The sequence below is a fragment of the Sabethes cyaneus genome, chromosome 2 (assembly GCF_943734655.1).
Source record: "Sabethes cyaneus chromosome 2, idSabCyanKW18_F2, whole genome shotgun sequence".
In the NCBI taxonomy this organism is placed as follows: domain Eukaryota; kingdom Metazoa; phylum Arthropoda; class Insecta; order Diptera; family Culicidae; genus Sabethes; species Sabethes cyaneus.
Window position 1 is genome coordinate 191,625,994 of NC_071354.1, and position 27,773 is coordinate 191,653,766.

Below are 27,773 nucleotides of genomic sequence, written 5' to 3' on the forward strand. Positions count from 1 at the left end.
ACCATGGAAAATATTCTTGCCCTCGAAAACCTTGACATGCCAAATTTGCTTCCATTTGCTTAATTAGTTCTCGAGTTATGAGGAAATTTGTATTTCATTTGTATGGAAGCCCATACAAAGGGGAGAGGAGTCATAATTCCCCTTCTAAAAACACCTACATGCCAAATTTTGTTCTATTTGCTTGATTAGTTCTCGAGTTATGCAGAAATTTGTGTTTCATTTGTATGGGAGTCCTCCCTCTTAGTGGGGGAGGGGTCGCTAACCATAACTAAAACCTTTTCTGGCCCCAAAAACCGCTACATGCAAATTTTCACGCCGATTGGTTCAGTAGTTTTTGATTCTATAAGGAACATCCCGACAGACAGACAGACAGACAGAAATCCATTTTTATATATAAGAAGATTAGAGATTAATTTGTGAATTCGAAATTCTAAAGATAAAAGCGTAGGTTTAGCTATTACAAGTAAAAAACTAAGTTTAAAGAAGGGTGGCTCTGAAGCCGCAAGGTTACGAATAGATCAACGATACTGGTCGCAGCGATGAGTCCATACAGGAAAAAAAATTTAAAGAAGCAACATATATTTTCAACAAGTAGGATTTATTTGTTTCTGAAAAAATATCTAAAACTGATAGGTAACTTTTATTTTATTTTGGCGTTTAATACAAGAATTGAAAAATTTTCTTTGCTTAATTTATAATGTTAATTTAAGTAATTCGATTTGATTCACAGTTTGCAATGTTTTTAGCATCCACAAATTCTTCGGTAATTTTAATAGTTTCATCAGATACCGTGAGCTAAAAAATATAAAATATTAATATTAAATTCGTTACTAAGCAATTTTACGCGAAAGGAGCTAAGCATTTTGATTTCAATCAATCTTTGTAAACTTTACAGCTACTGACCTGATGGGTCCTGTATTTATTTGGAAATAATCTGGTTACTTTTGATTAGGACTCAATTTTTTTTTAATTTTGACATAATTGACCGACTCGGCGTGAAATAGGTTTTTGTCTATTAAAAATTACCTGATATATGCAACCGTGGAAACCAAGCTTCACGTCCGCACATCGGTTCACGACGGAATGCTTATCGATCCCTCCCAAATACAACGAATAATCTCGATCGCTCGCCAACAAGTCACCGAATATACCTTTGGTTCGTTCGAGCTCATCATCAACGCTAAAGTAGACGAATTCATTACCGCAGCCGACGGTCACCGTATGCCAAGCGTTTTTCATCAATAAAATTGAAGATTTTAAAACCGTCGGTCGAAGTTCCATGTCCCATGCAAATCGTAGCTCCAGTCGACCATCCACAATGACAAGGGCTAGGAAATTACTGATACCCCTGCTTTCACCAATCAAATAAGCGACTAGACTCCGTTCAGCCGTTTCTGACTTGAAATTGAATTGCATGGTGAAATCTCGTTTTATTTTTAACCTGGAAGAAGTTCATCAGTTTTACAAATTGTACTATTTTTTATGGATTAGCTATACCGATAATTAAACAGCCTCAACCTACCTGTACAAGACATAACCATAGGATTGGAAAGCAATCGCACTCGCATTCAGGTGGCTCAAACGCTCACAGTGCTTACCGGTTCGAGTGGCCGGACAAATGCACCTGAATCCGGTTTCATGCTCCTCGCAAAGGCCCTCGTTACAAATGCGCACATTGCAACTTTGACCTTGTTGTGAGCAAAGCTCTCCCACGTAACCATCCTTACAGACGCAATCGAATCCATTGCTAGTTTCTATGCAAACTCCATCATTTGCACAACGGGTTGCCGAACATGGATGACACTGTGCAACGTTGTGCTTTTCGGTTGATTCCTTCCACAGATCAATCGATTGATCATTAAGGACCAACTCAGCAATGCATCCCACAAAACCGGTGCTGTTCTGTCTATGACTCCCCAGATAAATATTTCGTTCCACACAATTGGAATTTGGAGCGGGCATTTGGAACAGCGCTAGTAACCGACCATCCAAAGACAAATATGCTCGGTCTCGAAAACTTTTTATCTGTAATCTGTGCCATTGATCCAAGCGCACAGGAGCATCGACAGTAATTCCTCTTATAATGTTTCCTCTACTGCCTCGAAACGCAAATGCAATTATGCTGTCGACTAATAAAACGGTTAGAAATTGCCTGTCACATTCGCTCTCCTTATAAAAAAGAACGCCATTGCTTTTCTGCGCCTTGAAGGTAATTACCAAATTCAAATAATCATTCCTTAGTAATAGGTGCAACTTTAGATACGAAGCATCCACACTGCCATCAAATCTTGGTATCCCACCGGTGACGGCCAACGTTCTACTATCAGTAAAGTTTCCATTCGCATACTGAACAAGACAGAAATATTTACCGGAATTGTAAGCCTGAAGATGCCTTAGCGTTACGATTTCATGGACCGAATTTACCTCTAAACCATTCTGAGCCGTAATATCGATTACTCGGTTATTCTGCCCCTTATGGAACCACCGAATGGATTGAATTTTTTCACTGCTATTATGTCGGCAATGTAACGAAACGCTCGAATCACGCTCAGCATAAATCACGTCACTGTGCTGCTGAAGACATTCCGGGGGCAGAACCGACACCGGTAAGCCCCTTGGTGTGATGGGTTTGGCGGTCGTTGTGCTTTCTGTCGGCTGCTGAACTATCGCTGCCGGAAGTTCCGTTGATGGAGCTTCGTCAAGTCGTGGCTTCACAGCACCGCCTTTGTTCAGATCTTCTGCTCTTGGACCTGAAATAAAATAATTTCTTTTTAGTGAATGTTAGTAGCAATGATTTGGAAAATTATATCTATCACGTAGCAAACTTTAGTTAAGAGCATGTGCGCAATTTCAGACTGATAACATTTAATTAATTTTGAAAACTTATCTGTTCTGCAAATAAATGGGTCATTCCATGTCAAAGGTGCTCACCAGTATTAGACAAGCAGGGAAGGGACGGATACCAAGCAATGCCTCGAAAGATTTCACTTAAAATCACTTCAAATCAAGTTCCAAAATTACTTCGAAGTTTCAATTAATTTCCAAAGTGAAATGCCATATGAGTCGATTTAACAACGTAAAAGGAAATAAAACAAATTGCTGGCAATTTAAAAAATGAAACGATTAAAATGCGTACGAAATTATTACTTTGATTTAAATTCTAGCAGAGTGTCCAATCTTACTCGGGGCCCCATTAGTCTCTCAGCCACTTTTAAATCTGTTATTGTAACTAAAATTCTCATAATGCAAGAAACAAAATCCTTTTTCTCCATTTGAACGTCTCTACTCCCTTTTTCCCCGGTCCTCCCCCTATTTTCCCCGGTCACTTGTAAATCTGTCTTCTTTTCGCTAACTCGTAGGCTTTTGAACGACCGGTAATGCGTAACATAGACCCCATAGTGGTAAAGTTGTGTGAAGCCAGCTAGCACCGTACGTCAATAACTGAAAATTATCGTAAGGCCATTACAATTTTTTTATAAAGTTTTTGTCCTTCCGGTGTTCGGCCACTGAAGGGGGTGGGGCAGGGCGAAAAAAAAACAAAGTGAATTTTTTAATCGAGCAAAAAAACAAGGATTTTAAGAATTTTTATTTAAGGTTTAAACGTGAAAACCGAATCTATTCTTGCTTATAATATATACGTTATTATTTTCTATGCAAAAATATATGAAAAAAGACAAAAACGAAGGAAAATTTTTTTGGACGATTTTCGGAAATTTGGAAATTGTTCGAATTTCCATTTCTGTTTCATGCTAGAAGCGTTAATTCAACTCGGAGACTCGTGTTTCGAGTTTTTCAGACTGTATGGCCCACAGACAATTGATTTTATAAAAAGAAATTTGACTCATATCCTACAAATTATGGATCCTAACGGAATGTAGCACCTAGGCTTTGCTTTGCTTAGCTAACATACATACGACATTCAGCACAGAATCGGATATTGTCGTATATAATTACTTATATCGACGAAATGCGTATGTTTATTCCTCATCACGAATATCACCTCCAAATTCCACGGATATGCCAATTTTGCGCATCAAATACGATTTATTAGTATGTATATATGTACGTAATGCCGATTTTTAACTTTTATCTTATATATAAAAATGGTTTTCTGTCTGTCTGTCTGTCTCTCTGTTGGAATGTTCCTTATAGAATCAAAAACTATTGAACCAATCGGCGTGTCAATTTGCATGTAGAGGTTTTTGGGGCAAGGAAAGGTTTTCGTGATGGTTAGAGATCCCTTCCCCCACTAAGAGGGGGGCTCCCATACAAATGAAACTCAAATTTCTGCATAACTCGAGAACTATCAAGTAAATGGAACCAAATTTGGCATGTGGGTGTTTTTGGAGACAATTTTTTTTCTATGACGAACTGCGACCCCTCCCCACTTTAGGAGGGGGGCTCCTATACAAATAAAATACAAATTTCCTCATAACTCGATAAAAAATCAAGCAAATGGAACCAAATTTGGCATGTGAAAGTTTTCGTGGGCAAGAATATTTTCTATGGTGAATTAGGACCCCTCCCCACTTTAAGAGGGGGTGCTCCTATACATACAAGCAAAATACAAATTTCCTCATAACTCGAAAACTAATCAAGCAAATGGAACCAAATTTGGCATGTAGGTGTTTTTGGAGGCAAGAATTTTTTCTATGATGAATTAGGACCCCTCCTCACTAGTTCTCTATACAAATGAAATACAAATTTCCTTATAACTCGAGAACTAATCAAGCAAATAGAACTAAATTTGGCATGTGGAGGTTTTTGGAGGCAAAAATATTTTCTATGGTGTATTAGGACATGGAAAAATTCATTCACTCACATTATTTTTGGTGAATATATTGCTTGCTTCGAAGTATTGCTTTCAATCATTCTCGCTCACATGCAAGCTCTCGAACAGAACCCTACAAAGTGAATTCACCGATGAATCGCCGACCAACAGCAGAGAGAATGCGAATGATTCAAACAAGATCGGAACTGTTGTATCGAGGTTCATTTAGAATCGTTTGAATCAAAAGATTGTGTTGGAAAGAATCATCTGCGAACCATGATTGCGAATCCAAATGATTGCGTTCAACGATCTTCTTACTGAACGAAATAAAAGAATCTTTGCTGCTGGGTTGGTAAAGCGCAAACCGCGCAATGCGTAGCTATGCAAGGAATATTCAATATAGTTTTTAAACTAAGGCACTGACTGAAGCTTATATTTTAGCAGAGATTGCGAGCGTGACAGTGATCAGTCTAAATTATCTGCGAGGCCGCACAATGTCGCTATGATAGAGCAGAAGCAGATTGGGCCTACGAAAGCACAGTTGGCAGCAAGGAGGGGCTTAGCGTACAAGCTTCCTACGTTCTCTGGTAAGCCATCCGAATGGCCACTGTTTTACGCGGCTTACAAGGCTTCGAACGAGATCTGCGGTTATATGGACCATGAAAACCTGGTTCGATTGCAAGAGTTTCTGACGGGCGATGCTCTAGACTTGGTCAGTGGGCAACTGCTTCTTCCGCAGTCTGTCCCAAGAGTGATCGAAAAGCTTCGTATGCACTATGGTCGTCCGGAGCAACTGCTTAAAAGTCTGCTTGATAAAGTCCGCAGACTACAGTCACCAAAATCGGACAAGCTAGCTAGTTTCATTCCCTTCGGAAACGCGGTAGAGCAGCTGTGCGAGCACTTGGAAGCTTCGGGACTTCAACAACATCTGGTTAATCCGCTGTTGATCCAGGACTTGGTAGACAAACTACCCGACCCCGATAAGCGAGAATGGGTTCGGTATAAGAGGCACGAAAGGGAAGTTACCTTGCGTACCCTGACGAACTTTCTCATGGATATAGTGGCGGATGCATGTGAAGCTAATGTCAGCTTCGACAATGAGTCAGAGTTCAGATCTAACGGAAATGGACAGTCTGCTAAAGTGAAGCTGATGGAGAATAGAGCATTTTTTAGTGACAACGAATCCGATACGTTGAGTATTGAAGCGAACGAGCGTAAGATCCTGAAACCCTGCAAGGTATGCCAGAACACGAACCATCGTCTGAGGAACTGTCCAGAATTCAAAAGGCTTTCGTATTCCGATCGGTTAAAGCTGGTGACACGCGAAAAATTGTGTTGTGTGTGCCTAAATGAACACGGTGGACAATGCCGCCTTAAAATCTGCTGCAATGTGGGAGATTGCAACGAACAGCATAATACACTGCTGCACCCGATCGGAAACGTGTCGGGATTTAGTGCGCATATTCGGTCACGCGAGTCGGTTATGTTCCGAATGATACCGGTGCAGTTGTATTGCGGCGATAAGTCTATTAAGGTGCTAGCATTCCTGGACGAAGGTGCTTCAGTGACACTGGTAGAGAAAAACTTAGCAGATCAGTTGGGTATTGTCGGAGTGCAAGAGCGTTTGACGATTAGATGGACAGCAGACGTCGCGCGCGAAGAAAAGGGATCTCGACGAATGAATCTATGGGCGTCCGGCGTTGGAGTGGACGCGAACAACAAACTGGTATTACACAGCGTTCGTACTGTTGCGAAACTGACGCTGCCGTGCCAAAAACTGGATTCAAGCGAGCTGGCTGCACACTACGAACACATGAGAGATCTGCCGATTGAGTCGTATAACGGACAACCGAAACTGCTGATCGGACTCAACAACATTCACTCCTTCACCCCCTTAGAAACGAAGGCTGGTGAAGCTGATGAGCCAATCGCAGTGCGATGCAAGCTAGGGTGGACGGTGTACGGACCGAAATGCCCCACGTTAGCTGATACAGACTGCTATATTGGTTTCCACCAGGAGATTAGCAAAGAAGACCTCCATGATTTGCCTAAAAACCGCTGCACTCTTGAGGAATCGATGATAGCAGTCCACCAAGAATCTAGCGAGGGCAGACGAATGGACAATAAACGTCGCCAAGAAACTCGGCCGGTCAGTTGCTTAGGCTTCGACAACCTAGGACCCTCTAAAGTGCTGGTGAGCCGGCGAAAGACGCAGTGTAGCAAACAGCGGAAGAGAAGCATAGCAGAGGCGGTGATCAAACGAACCGAGGAACGAATCCAGCAAGGGAACATGAGGGCTGCGGATAGATCAGAAGGCAGTATACAGAGGCGTGCTTGGCGGTGTTGGAGATTCAGTAAATCCAGAACGACCAGGAGTACACTGGATGTTACGGGCGGGGGTGTTGCAACACGGCACTCCCCTGTTAAAGAAGGCTGGCTGACAGACCCCTGGCCTGACGTTTGCAAAGTGAGCAGACTGACAGACCCTTGGTCTGACGTTCAATGTCATGTACGGAGGAAGGAAAGAGTGTAAACAAAGTGATAAATAGTTCTAGCAAGTACGTTGTGCAATACAACAATTAAAGTTTAACAAATAGAATTTACGTATTAGCCAGGAGTAAATAAAGTGCGGTATAGTGTTTCCGATAGAGAAAGATAGACCTAACGCAATTCCCGTTCAATTGAAGGTTAGCCAGAGGAAACTTTCTTACCTGTGAAACCAATCATAACCTGGAAATTAAACAAAGCTGTTTATTGATTAGTGATAGCGTAAAGTAATAGAGGAAAGCGAAGGAAGATAGAGGATTACTAGAACCACTTCTTGTGAGTATACTGCAGAATTAGATTAATGATGTCAAACTAATAAATAAATTATTATAGTTTGAGCGACACAAAATAAAGGTCTGCTACAAAAAGGGTTTCTTTCGAAACAAATACAAAATGCACAGTAATGCTTACTTCAGCAATATTGTAGATAATAACAAATTCTACAAACGCCCCATACATCACTTATTCAAATTTTGCTTGGCTGAGATGCAGTAATCAAAAGAGCAAAATCGAAGCGAAAACTGTATGTCAAGCCTGATTGGCGACAATAAATAAATAAATATTAAGGGTGCAAACTGTTTCGTAAATTTCAAGTTTCGAACAGTTCAGTCACATCCTTCCTGCATGCATCCAATTCATGGTAAAGAACTGTATCTCTGTGTTTTACGTTCCTAACATCCAAAATTAGGGTACGTACTTGGACATTTTGCCGAATAAAACGACCAATTTGGAGCTCCTCAAGCACTCAAGAGCTGATATTCCGGAGAGTCTCATTTGTTGTGTTTCTATCTTATCTAGTACCTATGACGCCAACTGCAATTGGAAATATTTCTCCATCAGCAGCGATACAGAATTTCACTCATATATTGTTTGATTGATTTTTGCCTCAATCTAATTCGGTTCTGTTAAAACAAGTTGAATTAAAATGGAACGAATGAACGAACGCAAAATAGTCGCCTGTGATTTGCAATAGGAACCATAAAAGTTAGTTGGCGAAAGAAAGTCGATCAATACTAACGGGATAGTTGCTTTTATTTTGCACATATTGGATAATTTATAGATATAAACTCGTTGAACTGTAAAAAATTTGCTTTCCACTAAAGAATGCAACATAATAATATAACACTTTATTTATTTGCCCCTTCACTTTTCGAAAAATTTTGAAGGGGGGGGGTGACATAAACTTTTTTTGAAATTTGTATAAGCCTTATTAACAGGCTCAATAAAAATGAAATGATGTAAAGTGGTCGCGCGGGCTTTGTGTGACCGATCTGTCCATTAAATTATTTTATTTCATGTTTTATCATGTTAACGATGTTGGTCACGTATGGCATCAAGTAAAACAATTTTCAAAGTGATTTTTGCTGAATAACAGTGATGGTTAAATGTACAGTAGACTCTCGGAACGGTTAATTAATTGGCGATCGGGTCGATTAACTTTTGACGTAGGACTACGTCTTTGTTTACTATACTGGGGCTGGGTAGCACTTTGTGAAAATGAAAATAGAAGTATAACGTTTGAATGAAAGATTTCAAATGGTAATAACTACTAAACTACTGAACGAAACTGAACAACTTATATGTCGTTGGATAGATAAAATGACCAGCAATTTTATAGGGCGGTAAGAGCAATTTTAAGGAGGGCGTAAGGAGGGAGGCTCCAATACAAAGGAAACAAAAATTTCCTCAGAACTCGAGAACTAATCAAGCAAATGGTAACAAATTTGGCATGTGGTGTTTTTTAGAGCCATGAATTTATTTATTTTATGATGGTTGGAGACCCCTCACCCCTGTGGTAGGAGGATAAGGACCCTCATACAAATAAAACAGAAATGTTTGTGTATGCGCCAGCGGTAAGCTGTGAAAGTAAACTAGTAAAACCTTCTCGGAGCAAAAGACAGTGATCATTACCATTTCAACCTTTATGATGTACACAAGTGATTTTTTGATCTCTGCGTCAGAAAGGTTGCCTGCATTGTACTTATGAAACCCCGTCCACGTATTTTGAAAGCCACCATTGCATTCAATGAAGAATTGAATCTGAATATTTCGCTCTTCTCTTTTAAACATTCAATTAAACAATGGCACTCACAGATTCTTGTAAACATACATATGCTAGAAATACAGTTTACATTAGTCTTTGATCTGATGATCTGATATAGTCCTGCGTCACCCTTTCGTACAACCCTTAGGGCTGTATACCTTGTAGTTTTTCGAAATATTAACTTCTCTAAGTAATCCTAAAAGTCATTAAAAATAATCGGAGAGCCCAATTTTGGAAGCAGTTTTTGGGCCCAAAAGCGCTTTTTTAGCATGTTTACAAAAATCATTAAGCATGCCTGTATCAAACCATAGAGACAACTTTCCGGTACAAGAGTTTAATTTTTCAAAACTTTTTACTCATTTTGGGAATTTTTTTTGAAATGCTTTTCCTAATTGCATTTTTCCTGCAGACCTAAGCCACATGCTATTCGGCCCAGAATTATTCAGATGATCGTTAACATGTAGCTTTTAACGATTTTTTGTCGAAGTTCTAAAATTTGCTAGAAACATTTTTATTTTTTTTTAAACAAATCATTGAACAAATCATATGACTGTCGTCACATCGGTCCGTTTAACCAATTTCTCAAATATTGCTGTGTGAATTGCTGACCCTATTTATACAAGAGCTCGGTGAAACGAGCTGTCGTTGATTCTGTAAATTTCAAAAGCAGTTTTTTGTTTGAAACAAAAATTTTTTTCATGAAAATATATTTCTATCATAGAAATTCTATGTTCCGATTGGCAAGAAAAATGCAGTAACTATATTTTTAAGAAACAAACTCCTGTTTTTGGCCCAAAAACTGCTTCCGAAATTGGGCTTTCTGACGAAAAGTTAATGACTGCTCATTTCCCGTTAAGTCATTTTGATTACAAACCGACTGATTTCTCATTATAGATATGATATTATCTAGGTTTTTAGTTATGTAGCAAAACAAAACAGAAAACTTTGCCTTTAAATCATATTTCAAGAGATGTTCAATGCGGTTCAAACCTGGACTGAGTGCTGATTAGGGTTGGGAGTGCCGACAGTATTTTTCGAAAACCGGTACACTAGAATCTCGTTTTACGTCCGTTCATTTTACGTGATTTCGTTTTACGTCACTTTTTTTACGTCCAAAATTTGAATTAACGTCCTCTCGTTTTACGTCCGAAATTTGAATTAACGTTCTCTCGTTTTACGTCCAAAATTTGAATTAACGTCTTCGGGAAGGTTACTTAAATGACTGCCGCCTTCAAGATGATATGGAAAATGGCGCAGAATTGTCTCACTTGGTGGCGCTAGTGTATATGTAGCATTCTTATACAAGCTGTATCTTGCGCTGCTGACTATCTAGAAAGTTGTGGTCTTCGGGAAGGCTACTTAAATGACTGCCGCCTTCAAGATGGTATGGAAAATAGCGCAGAATTGACTCCCTACGTGGTGCTAGCGTATATGTAACATTCTTATACAAGCTGTATCTTGCGCTGCTGACTATCTAGAAAGTTGTGGTCTTCGGAAAAGTTGTTCAAATGACTGTTACCTCGGAGATGACATGGAAAATAGTTTAGTTTATTCGCAATGTGCGGCGCTAGTATATACGCGACTTCTGCTTGACAATGCCACATGTCATGTTCAAATTGACCATGAATGTGTCAAATTTCTCTTTTTACCACCTAACACCACGTCAGTTATACAGCCACTTGACCAGGGAATAATATCGACAATGAAAAAATATTATGTCAAACAAACATTCAAATTTATCCTTGAAAAAATTGAGGATGATAGAACAATGTCGGTTACAGAAGCGTGGAAAAGATTCACCATAAGGGACTGCGTTTATTTTATAGGAGTGGCAGTAGATGCATTGAAGCGAACGACTTTGAACGGCTGTTGGAGGAGTATTTGGCCAGTCTGCGTTTCCAAAAAGGAGCAGGAATCTGATATGAACATGCAAATCATTAAAATTGGTCGAGCAGTCAGAAAAGGAGGCTTTGAACAAATAGATAAGGATGAAATGATAAAGGAGACTTCACTTGAAGATGAGGAATTAATTCAACTAATGATGGAATCAACTAATACTTCTATTATAACCGAAGAAGAAGACGTAGATCTATTACAGTTTGATCAGACAAAACTAGAAGAGCTCCTCGAACTAGGAGAAAAAATGGGAAACCTTGCTTTCGATTATGATCCTAGTGTAGAAAGAGCCGTACAATTTCGCAACGAAGTTAATGACTCGCTACAGTGAGCTTCAAAAACATCAATCAGCTAGTGTTACATCTCGTGACAGCCATCAGTCGGAGACTTTGCAACTAATTACATCAGGAAATTCTGCTAGTCATCAGACTGCATTCCTTGGAAACGACGAAGAGATATTTCCGCCGATTAGAAAGGCACCGCGCATTTATAAGTGCGATAGCGAATAATTCAACTATAATAAACATGTTACAATATGTATAATATTCGTTTTTAACCAATGTTTAACAAAATAAAGATGAATACCATTAAACAATGTTGTATTTAATAATGTACCTTTAATTTGGTGTCTGGAAAAATCTGCTACCATGGAAGGACGAATCCCTTACGATAAAAGTGAAGGAGGTTATGATATCCAACATTCTGGATATGCAAATTATACCATTGGTCTATTTGGTGAGGTGAGGTAACAATGACGGTCGCTTTACCCGACGTCGTAAGTGTTGTGGTGAAAGAAGAACCTATGCTTCTGACATCCTCGATGCAGTCGAGAAAGCAGAAACGGAAACGCCTTCATTGGCGTTTGTAGCAGCAGAAACATAGAATCTCGTAAGAAACCGGCACAAGAGATGAATTAGGTCTGTTCCGATGTTTATGGAGGTTTTGTAGACAAACTCTAAATTTTTCTGTTGAGTCAGCTCAAAACTGTAAGAAGCACGTTTTATTATGAGGTTGAAAAATACATTGAATATCTTACATTTAGTCTCCAAATTTAATTCCTAACACCAACCCAAATATGACTAAGCTATAAATTTAAATCTGTAAATAATATATGTAAACTGAATTAATCAGAATCAATAATTTGCAAAATATATTTAAGTTACACTTTAACGCGATTGTTTCACAGTGAATCTATATTGGATCTATTGAAACGGACCCTCTTCTCCTCTCTCTCTTATCACTATCAATAACTGCTATTCATATAATCTGTCATTTCGCGCCATATCAACCTTAATCGGTAAAGCGGCTACCCGAGCAAACGAACACTGCTAACAAGGTCCAAATATCGCTTGACGCTTGCTCAAGGATGGTCAAACGTCAACCTGTTCAGTAGATAATATTCTAACTACCACCGAGTTAGAAGTCGTCACAGCAGAAGCAATAAGTCGGATGCCATATGTAGTATGCTAAAAATGGCCAAAAACTTGTCTAATCTAAGCCCAATCCTCAACCCAATTGTCCAAAGGTTTTTAAACTTTGTATCTCGGATAAATTCAACGGTTTCTTCCGCGGAGAGGGGGGGGGGGACTAATGGAGTATCTCATCGCGAAATGCAAATCACTGCTTTTCCCAGTGTTGTCGAATGTTCTGTTTTGTAGTTTGCAGTGCATCGGTTTACTGGAATCGGGTGGTCTTCTGGGGGTAGGTTCTTGTATCGTTTGCGAGTCGATCGGCTTCCTCGTTGATTTGATATTTGTTAAAAGTTCATGTAAATAAACCAGCCAGATTTGTCATTTAGTAGCTAAATGACATCATCGTGATTTCAAGATTTCAGTCCAAAAACTTCCACTTACCAGAAAATATATTGATAATTCTAAACTGAAAGATTCATGATTCCACTATTTCAAGAGCAAGACAAGGCGGCCTGGCGAAGGGTTAACATGTACATTCCAGAACCTTTGTTCACCAACTTCTATCCCTACCTCCACGTGGTGCCGGCTGACGTACGCAACCTTGGTTGTCGTACGCTAGCAGGGAAGGGGGCACAGTGGCTCCCACAGTGGCGCAAGATACAGCTTGTTTAAGAATGCTACATATACACTAGCGCCACCAAGTGAGGCAATTCTGCGCTATTTTCCATACCATCTTGAAGGTGGCAGTCATTTAAGTAACCTTCCCGAAGACCGCAACTTTCTAGATAGTCAACAGCGCAAGATACAGCTTGTATAAGAATGCTACATATACGCTAGCGCCACGTAGTGAGTCAATTCTGCGCTATTTTCCATACCATCTTGAAGGTGGCAGTCATTTAAGTAACCTTCCCGAAGACCGCAACTTTCTAGATAGTCAACAGCGCAAGATACAGCTTGTATAAGAATGCTACATATACGCTAGCGCCACGTAGTGAGTCAATTCTGCGCTATTTTCCATACCATCTCGAAGGCGGCAGTCATTTAAGTAACCTTCCCGAAGACCGCAACTTTCTAGATAGTCAACAGCGCAAGATACAGCTTGTATAAGAATGCTACATATACGCTAGCGCCACGTAGTGAGTCAATTCTGCGCTATTTTCCATACCATCTTGAAGGTGGCAGTCATTTAAGTAACCTTCCCGAAGACCGCAACTTTCTAGATAGTCAACAGCGCAAGATACAGCTTGTATAAGAATGCTATATATACGCTAGCGCCACGTAATGAGGCAATTCCATAATACATACAATCCGACGAAAAGCCCTTGATCTGCTAAACAACTATGTCGAAGACACCAACGTTCTATACGGTCAGGATCACGAGTTATTCCAATTATTGACGTCCTCTTTTTTACGTCCAAAACTTGAATTAACGTCCTCTCGTTTTACGTCCAAAATTTGAATTAACGTCCTCTCGTTTTACGTCCAAAATTTGAATTAACGTCCTCTCGTTTTACGTCCAAAATTTGAATTAACGTCCTCTCGTTTTACGTCCGAAATTTGAATTAACGTCCACTTTTTTTACGACCGATTTGATTTACGTCCCACCAATAGTGGACGTAAAACGAGATTTGAGTGTATTTCGGTACTGGAAACATCAATAATACTAGTAGTACCGGTACCCAAGAGTTTTCAACCTTTCGATACACATACCAACTTCGATTAACGGGCATGCTCGCATAATCCACGCAAATAATAATGTTGCCTGGTGACAAATTTATAAAACTTTGTCCACCGATCTTAAGATCTTGCTCTACTGATTAATTTTGCTGAAAACAGTAACGTTTTCTATTGCCTGAATTCCAACATACCGAGATAAAGTTAGCGTTCCTCATGCGTTAAGTGGGATTTCGAATTTGGCAACAAATGCGTGTCGCCTATGTTGGGCAATCGAAACCAAAATCGAAGCGGTGCCAAAATCGAGACCCTTTTTTGATATGAAAAAATTGAATGTAAATGCGTTAGAAATTGTGTAAATATTATTAATCAACGATTGCAACAGTTTTATGTTTGAAAAGTCCGCCAAGAGTAATCTGTCCGGTGCAAGTAAGTTTTTGGTAACCTGCGGTAAGACGTAGTCCTACGGCAATAAAAATATTATTCGAAACATTATATAACAGCAATCTTTTTTTCATGAACATTCTGAGGACATCATTTTTGCGTCATTTGAAGCATGTGTGCGGAAACTGACTGATATATAAGCATATTTTTGTAAGGGAAATATTTTGTGTTGCCAAAATCAAGGCATGCTAAAATCGAACCATGCCAAATTCGAAACTTCACTGTACCTCCGGTACAGATGGAACCACCTGGTTATAAAAACAATTTAATACTCTTCAGAATACATAGTTTCGAAAGCTTATATGAACTTATTTCATGGAAAAATTGAAGAAAAAGAAAATGTTCTACTAACTCTAGGTAAAGTTAACAGCACAGTGTCCGGAAATAATACTAAGGTACCGGTTTAGATAAGATAACAGGCTCGTTATCAAATTAGCGGTTTCAAAATTCGACTTTAAGCTGCACAGAATATTCAATGCATTTCAAATTCTCCATGTGGCAATAAGCCTTTGTAACAAAATTGCTCGACACCCAAAATCTCCTCTCGAAATCTATCATCGTAGGACAGACTGTACACAGGGTATCATAAGCATAGTCAAATACTTGCCTTCAAACGTCTAGTTTCGAAGTAAGTCAATTCATATATTAATATTTTTTTGAAACGATGGTTCTACAATTGATGAAGGGACGGTAGGAGAAAGAAATGAAAATTTTTGGTGAAGGAGTCAATTCATATAGCCAAATTTTTTTGGAATACGGGACTAATCGAGCCCCTTCAAGTTGCCACTGCCTTGTACTTCTACAGTCCTTTCAAATTTCTCCTTCAGTTCTACTCGCATAACCAACGCTCGGCGGTGCCTTACCAATAATTTCGCCAATCCCGTTCCTCATGTTCGACCGCTTCGGTTTTGTGGGCGAATGTTAGAAAAATTGCAATTAACACACCGCACGAAAGATCCATCGCGTGAACAAAACCACCAACGAACGCTGTCGCATATTTTCCTTTGCTTTGCTGGTTCTTCTTCGTTCGTAGGAGTGTGCAATTTTGTACAGAGATGGTCAGTGCGATTGAAACCTTACGATGAGCAGGTTCGTCGATGATTTCAAAATGAATGCTGTTTGATATGATTTTTTCCATGCTTGATTAGGACCCCTCCCCACTTTAAGAGGGGGGGCTTCTACACAAATGAAATACAAATTTCCTCATAATTCGAGAACTAATCAAGCAAATCGAACCATATTTGGCATGTGGGTGTTTTTGGAGGCAACCATTTTTTATATGATAAATTAGGACTCCTTACCTTTTTAGGAGGGGGGGGCTCCCATACAAACGAAAAACAAATTTCCTCATAACTCTCGAACTAATCAAGCAATCGGAACCAAATTTAGCATGTGGGTGTTTTTGTAGACAAGAATATTTTCTATGGTGAATTAGGATCCCTCCTCACTTTAGGAGGGGGGGCTTCTATACAAATGAAATACAAATTTCCTCATAATTCGATAATTAATCAATCAAATGGAACCAAATTTGACATGTAAGTGGTTTTGGAGGCAAGATTTTTTTCTATGGTGAATTGAGACCCCTCTCTTTAGAAAGCGAGTTATGACCCATCTCCCCTTTAAGAGGGTGGGCTTCCATACAAATGAAATGCAAATTTCCTATTATCTCGAGAACTAATCAAGCAAATGGAACCAAATTTGGCATGTGGGAGTTTTAGATGGCAGAAATTTTTTCAATGGTGAATTACGAAACCTTCCCCTTTTAAGAGGGGGGCTTGTACCTTTGAACCATAGAGGCGCTAGACAAAAGGAGACAGCGCAACCCCCCTTATTAAGCCAGCGACATGGGTTGGGTTATTTTTAGACACAAATTGTGCCTCTTCCTCCGTCTACTGTAGAAACCACCGACCGAGAAGTTTAATCTAACCTTGTTTTTACTGGCAGGACGACGACACTGCGCTGGTCCTTGCGACTTACAAGGTCACACGCAGTGACGCTGTTCGTCTGTCAGCGTGTTAGCCGCGATTATCAGCGCGGGTTTTTGGGGAAAGGCTCCGTTCCTATGAAATAGACCAAACCTGGTGTTTTAGCCTCGACCTTGAAATGCGATAAAGTATATATTAATTCTATTGCGGATTTTCAGCTTTCCAGTCAGTTTTATATTGAAAACGGCTTTTTTATACTGCCTGACGTTTTGGCCTTTTTCAAAGGTAACTGCAATAGTTTATTTATTATAATAACAGGATATAACTTTAACACATTGAACATAAAAATATATTGTTGCGGCAGAAAGCCGCATTGTAATCCATCGCAGTTAGCGTCTATTGTCCAGCCGAAGCTAGTCACAAAACGCTATTGTCCGTTCAACTGAACGTGATGCACAAAGGCTATTATTCTGACCATGTAATAAATCTATTTACCGCAAGTGTATAAAAGGCGAATAATAAATAGCAATCAATACAGTGCACTAGCAACCACCGCTGTTGGCGGATGGTTGCCGTAAGATAAATCTAGCGTTTTATTTTAGTGTGAAGACGTCCAGTCCCGTTGGTAATCGGCCCCCCTAACGACGATCCGGAACATATATTTTTTGACTTCTACTCACTACGGTTACGTTTTCTTGTCTAATCGTTGATTGCCAACGGAAGGAAGTTCAAATTTAAACAGCTCCAATTGCATTGGTTTGGTGACAAAATAATGTACACACCTAAACCTTTTGACCATAGTGCACAACTGAATCGTTTTTAAAAAATGGTGCGCAAAAATCGATCAACTGCGGTGAGCTGAAACAGGGCTATTAGGGTTGTGGACTATGATAGACACTCATGAGAGTTGTATAGGAGACGGTAGACTTTGCTGTGCTCTTTTCGATTGATTATTGTTTTTGATGGTATGTAAGATGCCAGCGTACGTACTGTTCAAATTGTCTACATCGCTACGATAATTAACAGTGTTGGGAGTGTTAGTAATGTGACACATCTCAAGTATTGGAAGAGCTGTGGTTCGATAACTGCGGTCAATTATTTTAGTTATGCACGACATAATCATGAGATGGGACACTATACGCAGCAACACCAATATCAACCTCGATCTGTTCCTGGAAATCATAGAGTTTTGCATCGACACCAGTTACTTCCGATTTCGTGACAAAATTTACCTCCAAACATTCGGAACCGCAATGGGAAGTTGTTTATCTCCCATTCTAGCCGAATTCGTATTAGAAACCCTACTAAATACTGTTACTAGAAACCTACAATACAATATTCCAGTGCTCAAAAAGTATGTTGACGACCTCATACTTGCATTACCAGAGGACGAAGTTGACAACACTCTAGCGGCATTCAACAACTACAACCTCCACATACAGTTTACAAAAGAAAACGAGCTCGAAAACCGCCTCCCGTTTTTAGATACACTTGTTATCCGGAATGAAAACCAAAGCATCACTACTCAATGGTATTCCAAAAGTATCGCCTCCGGCCGGCTACTCAACTACCACTCGTTCCACCCTATGCACACTGACGAACTGAGAAGACACATAGAAGAAAATCCTTTAAAATCCATCGTCCTACACATTTTGCTTGCACACTAGCACGCTCTGTTATGCATGTTGCGGAGTAGCTTGCATTTGCAGGGTTTTATGCTGTAGGGTTTTTACATTTGTATGGTTTTATACTGAAAACTAGCAGCAACACCCGCGCGCCGCGGTGTGGCCATGTTGCGAAACATGCTTTTTTGAAAAATGAGTGGTTTTTGATTGGACGATGGAATTAACTCGAGTGTCCCGTCTGTTTGTCTGTGCTATGCACATGAAAATCAATGTTGCAACCAATTTTATCAATCGTGTCATCAATATCACTACCAACAAATCATCTGATCAGCAAAAACATGTCATTTTTCAACATCTACGCCAGAATAATTATCCGACAGCATTGATCAACAGACTGCTAAACCGTATTAAAAATCGCATCGAAACTCCTCAGCCAGAACTACCACCGCTCCAATCCGATGAAGCTGCCAGTACAGAAATCGAACAGCATATCCCATCACAGCTAACCACTGAACCGACCAGCCAAAAACAATACACGTATCGCGCAATTCCGTATATTCCTCAACTCAGCACAGGAATAAACAAAACCTTCCAAGCCAGCTATCCCAACGTAAAACTTGCCAGCAAACCGATAAAAACGACAAAACACCTGCTACCACCTGTAAAAGATCCAATACCACCGTTGCAGCAGTTCCAAGTAATATACAGCATCCCGTGTGCCGACTGCGAGAAGTGCTACATTGGAATGACGAGAAATCAGCTGAAAACCCGCCTCAGTGGACACAAATCTAATATAAGTAAACATGCTAGACTAGTAGAAACGAATACAGAAGCAGATAAACTAGGTGACAGAACAGCTTTAATTGACCATATGATACAACACTAACACAATTTCGATGTAAACAAAACTAAAATAATTGACCGCAGTTATCGAGCCACAGCTCTTCCAATACTTGAGATGTGTCACATTACTAACACTCCTAACACTGTTAATTATCGTAGCGATGTAGACAATTTGAGCAGTACGTACGCTGGCATCTTACATACCATCAAAAACAATAATCAATCGAAAAGAGCACAGCAAAGTCTACCGTCTCCTATACAACTCTCATGAGTGTCTATCATAGTCCACAACCCTAATAGCCCTGTTTCAGCTCACCGCAGTTGATCGATTTTTGCGCACCATTTTTTAAAAACGATTCAGTTGTGCACTATGGTCAAAAGGTTTAGGTGTGTACATTATTTTGTCACCAAACCAATGCAATTGGAGCTGTTTAAATTTGAACTTCCTTCCGTTGGCAATCAACGATTAGACAAGAAAACGTAACCGTAGTGAGTAGAAATCAAAAAATATATTTTCATGTTCAATGTGTTAGTTTTATCCTGTTATTATAATAAATAAACTATTGCAGTTACCTTTGAAAAAGGCCAAAACCAAAGGCCGAAACGTCAGGCAGTATAAAAAAGCCGTTTTCAATATAAAACTGACTGGAAAGCCGAAAATCCGCAATAGAATATATGTACTTCAGTCGATCTTAACGGCGTATATATTAATATTTTTTGTCGTCGTCCTACCAGTAAAAACAAGGTTAGATTAAACTTTTCGGTCGGTGGTTTCTACAGTAGACGGAGGAAGGCAGTAGACGGATCTTCGCAGTACGCTATGCTCAAGAACTATATCGCATCGTTTTTACGATGCAACCAGTTAGAGTGTTCAAAAAGCGAGATGAGAAAAAAAATAGTGCAAAAGCAAAAATAGTGTTGCAAGACAAAACATTCTTTGACTGTCTTTATTGGTAAAACAGTTTGACCTCATCGGCGTATACCAGTATGTTTGCTCTGTCGAAGAAGGTGGGAAGGCTGTTCATCACTAATACGAAAAGTCACGGGCCAAAATGACTTCCTTGTGGCATGCCTGAGTTTACGGCGAAAAGCTGTGAAACTTCGCCGTGAATTTTCACATACTGCGTTCTGCTTGTTTTTTGAGCGAAGTCATAAGCTGCATCCAGTACGCTACCAATTGACACTGCATCAAAAGCTTTATTTATTTCGGTGTCAACACAGTCTACCTGGTATCCTCTAATTATGAAATCTGTGACGGTTGTGTGGAACTCACACAGGCTCATTACAACTGATTTACCCTTCAGAAATCTATGCTAAATCGATGATATTCGCTCATAACGTATGCATTAAAAATGGGCTTTTTTCGGATGGTGATAAAAAATTTAAGACAGCTAATTGAGTTTGATAAATTTCTCATGGAAGGTTATATTGTTATATTATATTAGCTTACTTGCAAAAACATTCTGCAGTTCTATCAGTCGAACTCTAACCGTGATGACGAGAACAGTGAAGCTACTCTGTTCAGAACACTGCACCCCGCCGGACATTGTGCGGTACTTTGTGTGGGATGCGCCCCTTCCGGCATCTACAACATCTTGGCACTATTGGACAACAATCAGAGCATCGAAAGAAAGCCCGGTTCCGGACGGCCAACGACCCTGGGCGACAAGAAGCTTCAAAGGATGTTGAATAGGAAGACTGAGTAAAAAGTGACTTCATCGTTGCATGCGCTTGGCCGGGTGGTCGGTGGAACCGGCCAAACAGTGAAAAAGTACCTGACGAACATGGACATACATGTTAGAAAGTGGCAGTCCCATCCACTGGCCTCGGAGCTGCAGGCAATGACGCAGCAACAGTGGCTGAATAACATGGTCAAGACGATTTTCCCGGCGAATCGCGACGTGGTGGTGGTGATGGGCGACGAGACCTATCTCATCCTGGATAGCAACAGGCAGGGCACTTCGTATTTTACTTCCCCCACGAAGGAAAAGAGCTCCGAGGTGAAATTTATTTCACACACCAAGTTCCCCAAGAAGGTGGCTGACAATCAGCGAGAAGGGGATGCCAAAGCCGCTCTTCTTTCGCTCCGGACTGGCCGTGAACGGGGAAATTTGTAGTACCAAGTGCCTGCCGGAAGTTGCGTCGTTTGTCAAGAAATACCATAAGGGCGAAGACGCGGTGTTCTAGCCGGATCTGACGTCGGCCTACTACTCGAAGCGATCGTTGGAGGAGATGGAGCGGCTAAATATCGAGGTCGGCGAACCCGCCCAACGTTCCCCAGCTGCACCCCATTGAGAATTTCAGGGCAAACCTGAAGCGTAAGATCTACTCCAACAATTTGGTCGCGAAAACTGAGGAGAAATTGATAAATGGTACTATAAATGGATAACTCCGGAAAAAAGTCAATTTTTTAATGCATACGTTATACGCCTCCCAATTGGCCTCGAGGTATGATGCTGGCCTAATAAGCCAGTCGTCGTATGTTCGAGTCCCGGCTGGGAGAGGCTGTTAGAGTCAATAGGATCGTAGCAATTGGCCCGGCAATTGTCCTGTACTCTAACAGCTGGCTGCGAAGTCTGTCGTATAAAAACAGAAGGTCAAGCTTCGATAACGGAATGTAGCACCTAGGCTTTGCTTTGCCTTACGTTATACGTTATATCATAGAGTAAGGAGGGGTAAAAGTGCGATTCAATGATTCATCGGTGCAGATTTCGAGTAAATTGACTACATTGGCATGGATGGGTGACTACTTTGACAGCTTGAATCTAACGTAAACTTTGGTTGCTTACGAAGCATAGTTGCTGAGTTATGTGCAAATGTTATTTTAGGGCGGTTTTGATGTAATTTTTCGTTATACGGTAAATGCGATATCAACAGGAGTAAATTACTGGTTAAAATTTGTTGCTGCGTTTAACATCACTCACATGTCTGTTTTGAAAATACAGTGAAAAGAATTTACAGAATATATTTCGCTTTTCCGTAATTTAATCTAACCCCGTCAAGCGTCTAGCGGGGTAAAAGTGCGATTCACGGACGGGGCAACACTGCGATTCATGGACGAGGCAAAAATATATAGCTAATTATATATAGCTTTAGGCACTATATTACAGATACTAGAAATGGAAGATCTACAGAAAACTGTGTGCTCTACAGATATTGGCCGAAGGAAAAAAATGTTTTCCGCTGATGAAGCAAAAAACAAATGTTTGGAAAAGTTTCGATCTAACGGAGGCTGCAATACACCAGCGCAAAATAGAAAAGGTGCAAATTGAGAATATTCCTTACCGAAACATAACGCAAATTGAAGATAATATGATTTTGTTAGCTGTTGTGCTAATTTCATGGATACGAGCTTCGCAATTTTGCCCCGCGGTATTCGTACTTTTGCCCCGCTAGTGGGGTAAAAGTGCGAATCGGCACCGTATCAGAAGAAAGAAGAATTTATTTTGCAAAACACTATTACCGCAAATGATTTATAGTTGAATGTGAAGACATTGAGTTACTGCATCACTGTAAAATATATGATGTTGTTGTCCTTCTTTATATCTCACGAAAATTGTCAAACACCGCACTTATGCCCCGCCCTACTCTACAGACTTTCATACACGATCGCCTCAAACAATTTGGGATATATTTTTACGTCTGAGCAATAACCTTTCTTATATATTGGGGTTAAATGCGAAACTTTCCACAGAGATCGAAACAAACCAATACGAAGTGATGATTTGAATAAAATGTTCAAAGTTTCCTCAATTTCTTGGACTAGATCAACAATCACGCTAATTTGTTGGTGGAATGTAACTGGTTACTTCTGAGGCCACTAGGAAATTGGCGACGAGTGGTCCAAGATTGAGTTGAATGGAGACGACTGCTTGAAACAATACAAGCCACCCCTGCTCTATGCTGCTGTCGACTACGACCACGTTACACGTATATATTTCGGTTTAATTTTGCTTGCATTTAATTTTGCTTCAAATGTCCAAAATATATGCGCGTCACACTCTATTCAAAATTGATTAATCACCTTATTTACATAGTGAACTGCAGGGCAATATCATGAGGTTTAAATAAATAATAAAGAAAGAGTAAACAAAGAATGTGAGCTTCTCTTTGTGCAGGTTTCCATATTCTAAATTCAATATTTAAAAGATCTAAGACCAACATCGACGTCGGTGGCTTCCTAAATTTAAATGAATCAACCACGCACTGCTGTATATTTTCAGTCCGTATAATCCAACGAGAATTATGCGAGTGTCAAAGCTCCAATTTTTATTTTTCTCGACGTCTATAATCAAAATAAACACACATTGGTAATTTCTAATCTCCCGTTTCAAACCACAGTTCCATTAGCGCCGGTTACTGGGGGGAAAGCGAAAAACGTTTGCCCCACCACCCTCTTCTCACAATATTCAAATCCCAACGAAATAGTCTACTCTTGTGCAGTTTCAAAATAAATACCTCTGGGTTCCTGCTGCTGCTGCAAGCCATTTTCGTGATCCAACAGCTGCTGCTGGATCCACCTGGCGTAGAACGGTACATTTACAAATCCTGTGTAGCCGTACAAATAGCATAGATTGGTATCATTGCGTGTAGCCGAAAATGAAACTATTCCCCGCAGGAGCCACTTATCATTTTGGTACACATACATTCCTCCTCCGCTGTCGCGGTTGCATACGCTGGTACCTGAAAATGAAATCATCATTTCAAAAAAATGGGAACCGGACGGAAGAGTGCTATGAGCGTCATTTCCCATTCAACAGTGGGAGTTTTACTGCACCGCATCGTTGCGGTTTTAATGGCCAATAGCAATCAATATGGGTAATCGTTGAAAGTGTGCAATAAAAGCAGCAAAAAAACCTTTCAATGATAACTATTTTGATGTAGTAACTATGAAGAGGTGATCTATCCGTTACCGTTGTAGATTTGTTAAAAATTTCTTGAACAGCAGTCATTTGTTTAATCGTTTGTTTTAATCTTAATGGTTCAACTTTTTGAATCAATTAAATTTCCACCGGTCACAAACATTTTAGGTAGGTTAGATTCTGACCCAAATGCAATACATAATATATAACAAATAAACAATACCATAAATTTTTCATGATTACAACTTATCGGATGTTTGTTTTTAGACTTTAACAAGATTATTACTTCCCATTTACACACAAATCGTTTCATGTTCCACTATAATTATCATTTTCACAGCTGGATTTGACACATAATTACTGTTTCCCCCAATATAAATTAAAATTACCATCTACATTAGAGTGTCCCAAAATAGCACTATGTCAGAAAACCCGGGGGCTCACCCCTCAAATGATAGCTTAGGGTGTCACAACAAAACTTTTATATGACGTCAACGCGGTTGACGCGATTTAGGGGTCGCACATTTGAGTTTTATGAAAAAACGGCATTTTTCAGGAGTAAATTCAAAAAAATATTTCTAGACATGATAAAGTAGGTGAAACAAGGTAATTAACTATTTTTTCACAATCATTGAGATCTGATACATTCAGAAAAAAGTGATGGTGGCTTGTCTGGAGTCATATTTGGTTACAAAAATTTGTTGAATTCGGCAAAAACTAAAATTTTTCGAAATTTCATTTAAATAAACGTCAAAACAGGGTATCGAACAGTGTCTCAGCGTAATGTAGCAATACTGTATAGATAGGAAATTTTATGACGAACAACTTTGCCGAAGAAAGTATGAACGTATGTTCAAATCTCGCTGTGGTATTCACGTTTTTCTGAAGGCGGAACAAAGCATATATTCGCAATTTTTAAATTTTAGCAGTTCCACGTGAAAAAGATAAATGATAAAACTTAAATTATTTATTCTAAACGTTACCAACGTGTTTGATGGGAGGAAATATGCATCTTCCACAGATTTTAGCACCATTTAGGCTCAAGAATCACTTTTAAAAAGGATGTATTTATTTTAACAGGTACTATGTTTAAAAAATTGTATCTCCCGAAACTAGGGTTGCTCCAAAATGATGCCTAAGCGTCAGTTGTAGAAAATTAATTTTTAAACCTGAAAGAATAAACACTGAATTTTGTACTCATTTTGTACAATCGGTAGATGGTAGAATCAGCAAGATGTATTCGGACAAATGGAAAGGTTCTATCTATTCTAGTTGCTAACAATTTCATAGCTTGGAAATATAATACGGATAAGATATGAACGTTTAATATAAAAAATAAAATATATTAAACTTTTTTATTAAATATCTTAAATACGGCTGCATTTAGAAGCTTGAACACTGTGTTGTCAAGCACATAAGAAGTTGTTCTTCAAATTCAAATTACATATATGTATAACGAGAAATATAAGAATAATAAGAAGAAATATAATAATAATCTCAGGTTACAAAATATTCGTAAAAGTGGTTGTTCTACAAAATCTTTTGATAAATATTGCACCATTTCAGAAAAGTCTCAAAATGCCTCAAATCACCACTATTTCTCTAAAAAAAATTCGAAGTTACCATTTCCTGTATATCTTAATTTTACATTTTTTCCTGACTTTAGAACATAGTGGAATTTTTTTTCAGTGTTTATTTTTTATGTTTAAAACTCAATTTTCTGCAACTCACGCTTAAGCATAATTTTGGATCAACGTAGTTTCGGGAGATACGATTTTTCAAACATAGTACCTATTAAAATAAATACGTCCTTTTGAAAAGTGATTCTTGAGCCTAATGGTGCTAAATTTTGTGGAAGGTGCATATTTCCTCCCATCAAACACGTAGGTAACATTTAGAATAAATAGTTCAAGTTTTATCATTTACCTTTTTCACGTGGAACTGCTAAAATTTAAAAATTGCGAATATATGTTTTGTTCCGCCTTCAGAAAAACATGAATACCTCAGCGAGATTTGAACATACGTGCATACTTTCTTCGGCAAAGTTGTTCGTCATAAAATTTCCTGTCTATACAGTATAGCTACATTACTCCGAGACACTGTTCGATATCCTTGTTTTGACGTTTATTTAAATGAAATTTCGAAAATTTTAAATTTTTGCCGAATTCAATAAATTTTTGTAACCAAATATGACTCCAGACATGCCACCATAACTTTTTGCTGAATGTATCAGATCTCAATGATTGTGAAAAAAATAGTTAAGTACCTTGTTTCACCTACTTTATCATGTCTAGAAATATTTTTTTGAATTTACTCCTGAAAAATGCCATTTTTTCATAAAACTCAAATGTGCGACCCCTAAATCGCGTTAACCAATGTTGACGTCATATAAAACTTTTGTTGTGACACCCTAAGCTATCATTTGAGGGGTGAGCCCCCGGGTTTTCTGACATAGTGCTATTTTGGGACACTCTAATCTACATACATGTACATGAGGTAATCTGGAACGAATCGCAGCGCGATCGATTTCGTGCATGTACACAAAAAAGTATTTTACACCCAATTCTTTTTTTGCACGGACTTTTTTACACGGATTTTTTTTGCACGACTTTTTTTGCACGGTTTCTCGAAATAACGCGGTTTTTCTAAAATTTCACCAACAACAGTTGTACACCCAATTCTTCTTTTACACGGATTCTAGTACGCGGAATTTTTTTTGCACGACTTTTTTTGCATGGTTTCTCGAAATAACACGGATCTTTTTTACACGGTTTCTCGAAATAACACGGTTTATTTTTGCACGGTTTTTTTACACGGGATGCATCCCCCGTGTAAAAAAAGAATTGGGTGTATATGATATTTCTGTAGCACAACAATGCAAAGCCCGTGTCGCTTTTCACCACATATTATTATTATTATTACCATTCTGGGCACCCGCGCAGTACATTCCGGCGTGTATCAACCGGCCAAACAGGTCCGGATTGCTTTCGAAGCAATCGGCGTATCGAACGATGGGCATCTGGGCGACCATCAGAACGTTCGATAAAGCGTCCATTTCTGTGAAACCCCAGCCGACCACAGTTCCCAGGTATCCGGCCAAATATTCGATCCAAGGGGATTCACCGTAGCCAACATCGATAGGTCGTATGAAATCACTAAACTCAGCCTTACTGGACAACAGCAGCAGGGCCACATCGTGTTTGTGATTCGAAGGGACAAACAGTGGATGCACTTTTGCTGCTGTCAGTTTATACCGCCGAGCGTTACTGTCGTATCCATCCAAAGTGAGTAATCCCAAATTGACGCTCAATGATCGCAGATCGAATCTGGCTTCCGTTTCCGGATTAAACACGCAATGAGCTGCTGTTAGGACGAACCATTCGTTGATGAGAGTGCACCCGCATATATGATCCGAGCCCCAAAACAGTGCCCCGTGCCAGGGCCAGTTGCCCTCTGCCGCGTAGTGTCCGTAGCTGATACGATTGATGAGGAGTGGCATTGTCCCGCATATCGAATCCCGACATACAGCCGATTCAGCATTCGGAGAGGTGTTATTACCGTTGAACGCGTCCAATGTTTCTACTTCATCTTCGATCACTGCAATTATAAACACCAGAAACGCAAGCACGGAACTGCATCGAACTGTCGAAAACATGGCTCTACCGGAGCGCAACTGAAATCGCGTACTAATGCTCGCTATTTTGTTTCAGCAGAGTTCACTGATAACCTT

At 39.5% G+C, this 27,773-nt stretch overlaps 2 protein-coding genes across 5 annotated transcripts in view; one reads left to right on the forward strand and one right to left on the reverse strand.

Annotated features, from left to right (window-relative positions):
• Positions 1 to 27,773, forward strand: part of LOC128737874 (uncharacterized) — a 345,115-nt gene that overhangs the window by 55,431 nt on the left and 261,911 nt on the right. The window lies entirely within an intron of this gene.
• LOC128736477 (uncharacterized) lies at positions 682 to 27,698 on the reverse strand. The gene is made up of 5 exons (XM_053830961.1): positions 26,966 to 27,698; positions 23,640 to 23,864; positions 1,523 to 2,750; positions 1,027 to 1,441; positions 682 to 795 (listed from the first exon to the last, which is right to left on the reverse strand). Exons 1-5 carry the CDS (start codon positions 27,696 to 27,698, stop codon positions 706 to 708), a joined length of 2,691 nt encoding a protein of 896 aa, XP_053686936.1. The 3' UTR covers positions 682 to 705.